The following is a 4,571-nucleotide window of genomic DNA, read 5'->3' as shown; positions in this document are numbered from 1 at the left end:
CAAAAATTATATTATTAACATATGATATATATTTCATATAAATTAATTATATTATCTATTATATTCCCTACCTCCAGTAAAATTGGAAATCCCTTTACGTAGGGTTCATTATGAAGCTTAAAGGGCAACTTGGTCTCTATTTTTAATAATGCTTGCTTAATTAATTAACAAATGTCTACTGGACCTTAACTCAGCTCTGATCTTTCATATATACTGCTTCAAGAGTTTCTGATCATTCTCTGTGGAGTTCCTTAATTTAGGGTGACCCACCATCCTGGTTTTCTCAGGACTCGGGGAATGTGGGAATCTTAGTTAAAACCGAACCTGAGGGGGTTCTTGAGACTCAGAACTTTCAGTGCTAAAACCAGGATGAGTTGGTCGCCCTATGAATAATTCATAACGCCTCTTGCCCTGCCACCACTGAGTCTCGCCAAGGCGGAGGCTTGGGCGCAGTCAAGGTTCTGCTCCACCTGTAACCTCCCCACCCCCTCGGCAGAGGAAAAATTGCTGCAGGAGGTGTAATTGGTGTTCATACTGGTTTACCAGAGGCGCCAAAGACTGCCATCATCCATGATGGCCTAGCATGTGGAACTAATGGCCTCGCACATGGAATTCACGAAGCTGCCAAAGCCTTAGACAACACCAAGCCCATCTTTGTTGCATCCGACTGTCATGTGCCTATATGTGTGTCGAGTTAGTGGAGGCCTTTTGTTCTGAGCACTAAACCAACCTAATTAAGGTTGACGACAACAAGAAACCAGGGGAACGGGTAGGTGTCTGTACAGTGGACAGAGAGAGAAAACCCCCTAAAGGGGTTGGCTGCAGTTGTGCAATGTTTAAGGACTACGGCAAAGAGTCTCAGGCCACGGATGTCATCGAGGAATACTTCAAATGCAAGAAACGGACAAATAAAAAACTTGGTTCTTACTCCTCAAAAAAAAATTCATAATGGATTTGAAAGATGGAAGGATGAATTGTCTGTCTCCAGAGTCCACGGCTATGGTCACTACTATAGCAACGCCGGAGATCCGAGGAGACCGTGCATCCTGTGAGCTCCCGGACCCACGCTTGTGCTCATGGCCTCTTCGCCTCGTCCCAGTGACAATCCTAAATTCCAGGTTCGTTTCCGCCACTCTACTTTTATTATAAAGTGCTTCCTGAATCTAGATCTCTGTCCCTGAGTCACCTCACACGGGGGTTCTGGGACTATCACTTTGAAATGGCTAATTTTCTCTTATTTTGTTTAGTCAAAAAGAGGTTCCTGTTCTGTGCGCGAGCCTTCCTTCTCTCCAGCTTCTCTGCAGCTTGTCTCTCATCAGGACAGTTACTTCTGTGGTTTGCCGTCTCTCCGACCACAGGGATTTTTCACCACCAGCACCACCTGCTGCCCCGATTCCCAGACGCTTTCCTCCCTTTCCACCTGGCCTCCTCGATGCCCTCTAGTTGACATACTTTGGGGTTTGCTGCAGGCCAAGAACCGGGAGGGGCTGCGTTGGTGTGGGATGATGGGTGATCTGGAAATAGCCTTGGGGGAGGGGCCTGGCTTTGAAGCTGGCATTGAGGTGTGTGTCTGTGCTCGCAGTGCCTGGCACTCAGCCATCAGAAGGAGGCAACTTTGCAGATCCAGCTCTCCTTTCCAGGGAGGCCCCCCTGCACAGGGTATTTACCCCTCTGGGTTGGTGACAGAAAACTTCTACTCTGGGCTAGCTGGTGCTTCCTCTCCCTGAGGCTCACACCCTTTAACTGGGTCTGGCAAAAGAAGGCAGGCCCCGGGCTTGTAGCCTGGAAGGGTCCAGCCAACCGTTCCCATATAGCAGCCTCATCACATCTGCCAGCGCACGTGACCCCTACTCAGCGCCAGTCACTTGTGCAGATATCCCAGGTGATGAAAGGTTGGTCATCAGGGGCAGGGGTGGTAAGGGGAGAGAGGAGCAAGGCAGGGTGCCCAGTGGTGCAGGGGCCAGAGATGGGGCCGAGAAGGCACCAGGTGCATGCCGGTTTTCCCTGAAGTCACCCTCTCTACCCAGACGACAGGCAGCTGGTTGACACTGACCAGGCTGACTCAGGAGAGCCCTGGCAACTGAAAGTGACAAGCTCATGCTTTGACTGTGGTGGTGACAGGCTTATGGTCTCTCTGCCACCCATCAAGCAGCCTAGGGCCTAGCCTCTGACGGCCCATTCTCTGCCCATCTGTCCCTTTTGTTCATAAGGGTCTGGCCTAAATGTTGCTCACTGTTCGTATTTCAAAGCTTTATTAAAGTAGGTCCATGTAAGGAAAAGTGTGCCCTCTGGCCAACAATGAACAAGAAGAAAACAATCTTAATTTGTCCAAATTAAGCATACCAATCCTGGGTAATCTCCAGCCTCTGCAGGGACTCACAGACACCTCCTTGGGCTGGTCCTTCACCTGTGTGCTGCCTTCTGCCAGCCCTAATCTTTCTGATCCACTGGGCTGGCTGTCTGGCTTTGGCCAAGCATCCCGGTGCTGACAGTAATGAGAAGGCAGGCACAGGTCCCCAGGTACCCTGACGTCAGTGATGGGGACACTTCACAGGTATACCTGAAGCAAGTTGAGGTTGATAGTCCCTCCAATGCAGAGACTGCACCTGTCCTATCAGCACAGGTGTTCAAAGTCCTCACATCCTCTGACAGCCATGCACTCATCCAGTGGCTCCGAAAGACTCAGAAATGGGATTCTACACTAACACAGAAGATATCATAAATGGCAGGACATGCAGTGGTCGGGGATACTGATGCCAGTCAAACCAGCATTTGACTCTGACTCTGCCATTTACCAGGTGGGTAACTTGGAACATTAACCATGGTTGGTCTTAGTTTCCTCGTTTATAAAACAACACTAATATTATGTCACTTATAGAGTTGTCATGAGGATTGAACAAAATAATGTGGAGTACCCAGCAGTGTCTACATGCATGTTTACTATTGTTCCCCAAACCTCACCGTTGGGGTGCATGAGGACCGAGAGGGGCCCTAACAATCCATCCTGATCTAGGGACAACCTGCTTTGCCCTTTTGGTTCTGTACATTTAGGTCACTATGTATTTAATGCCTCCCTGCAATCTTCCACAAGAGGTGGGAGGGCTCTGGAGGCCACCTGTGAACAGAATTATGAAGCCTTAGCTATGGGCCCACTTTGGGCCTGGCTTATCCTCTAGGCTTTGGGTTTGGTCTCTGGAATTGATTGTCCTAGACTCCAGCTGCCTGCCCAGTGGCTTTCTTGGACAGGCTCTCTGGCATACCCTGCTTACAAGATTAAAGGCACTTGGACCAACTCTCTTGCTTGCCCAGGGCCTGGCGGTGGGGGTGGTGGCTGCAAGCCTGCTTGCTGTGATGATTAACAGGACATCTGATGTGGGAACATGAAACTGGTAGAATGGTCACCTGATACAGGGAAGGGTGGAAGTGCCCTGGGACCCAGAAAGTCAGCAGAGGGTAAGGTAATATCTGCTGGCCTTTTTACTCTGGGAAGGCATGTCTCACATGGGTATGCACTACTTAGGTTCTCCAAAATGAGAAAGGAGAAGGAAAAGCCAGTGGCGACGCATTTGCTCAGAGTTGAAGAGGCTGGAAGTAGGGGAAAGACCAGGCACCCCCGCTTCCCCACATCTACAAGCCTTCAAGAGACCAGTAATTGATTTATGTCCGGTGCTTTATTCAACATAAATAGTCTCATCAGGAGACAAATGTGTCCCCAGGCCAATACAGAGTATGTGCATGTGTGTTTATGAGGAAGAGATGTGTGAGGTCCCTGATCTGTGTCTGAGGCCGTGGTCAGTCAGGCGGGGCCTGGGCCAACCAGTAAGGCAGATGAGGTCCCGGCCCTGGGGGACTCACTGCTCCTGGGCGCCCCAGGAGATGTAGTCTGGCCGCGTGGCTGCATGATACTCGTCAATGAGCTGCTGCACAACCTCCCTGGACGTGTCTAGCTCATCGAAGTTCTCCTTGAAGATGTCCTCCTTGCGGAACTGCTCCAGGAAGGCCTCGCGCTTCCGCAGCTTATCGTACTGGCGACAGGTCCGCTCGAAGAGCTTGGTGTGTGCAGAAAGCAGGGGTCACAAAGAACTCAGGGTAATGATATGGCCCAGAGAGCCAGGGAACCAGGGCCGGGCAATCTGCACATTAGGAGAGCTGGAAGCAGGGGCAGCAGGGATGTGGCAAGGTGAGGCCCAACCAGGGAAGCCTGTATGAGGAGACAGGTGCAAACCGTAAGCCTCACCGAGGAGATGCTGGTGTGGTTGGCCATCATGAGCCCACTGACCCGGTGGGCTGAAGGCAGGTAGGGAGACTTCCTTGACAGGGCCACCTGGATGCTGGCAGGGCCCCAGGGGATGAAGTTGGCCAACTTCCGTTCCCGAATCCTCTGCAGACTCTTGTGGACCTAGAGGGGAGGGGTGGACACAACAGTGGTGGTGGTAGCCTCTCCTCTACCCCTGTGGGTTCCGGGGGGTGGCACGAAGGGGCCTCACCTACCTGGGTGGGGTCCACCTCCCCCTGGATGATGTTGAGGATGGCGATGTAGCAGTGGTTGGTCTGGCGATCCCGGCCCGTGG

The 4,571-nt window shown here is 51.5% G+C and overlaps 1 protein-coding gene and 1 pseudogene across 1 annotated transcript in view; one reads left to right on the top strand and one right to left on the bottom strand.

Annotated features, from left to right (window-relative positions):
- Nucleotides 1-485: 485 nt before the first annotated feature.
- LOC115282741 lies at nucleotides 486-1,329 on the top strand (annotated as a pseudogene).
- A 2,323-nt stretch (nucleotides 1,330-3,652) lies between these two features.
- The window catches only part of TUBG1 (tubulin gamma 1), a 4,440-nt gene continuing 3,521 nt past the window's right edge, over nucleotides 3,653-4,571 (bottom strand). The window contains exons 8-10 of the mRNA XM_029927049.1: nucleotides 4,492-4,569; nucleotides 4,238-4,399; nucleotides 3,653-4,049 (exon numbers count right to left, since the gene is read on the bottom strand). Coding sequence (XP_029782909.1) covers nucleotides 3,852-4,049; nucleotides 4,238-4,399; nucleotides 4,492-4,569 — 438 coding nt within the window. The 3' untranslated portion in view covers nucleotides 3,653-3,851. The remainder of the gene's footprint in view (nucleotides 4,050-4,237; nucleotides 4,400-4,491; nucleotides 4,570-4,571) is intronic.

The sequence above is a fragment of the Suricata suricatta genome, chromosome 17, assembly GCF_006229205.1.
Source record: "Suricata suricatta isolate VVHF042 chromosome 17, meerkat_22Aug2017_6uvM2_HiC, whole genome shotgun sequence".
Classification (NCBI taxonomy): domain Eukaryota; kingdom Metazoa; phylum Chordata; class Mammalia; order Carnivora; family Herpestidae; genus Suricata; species Suricata suricatta.
Note: the sequence above shows the minus strand (reverse complement) of the source record. Positions and strands in the feature narration are given on the sequence as shown.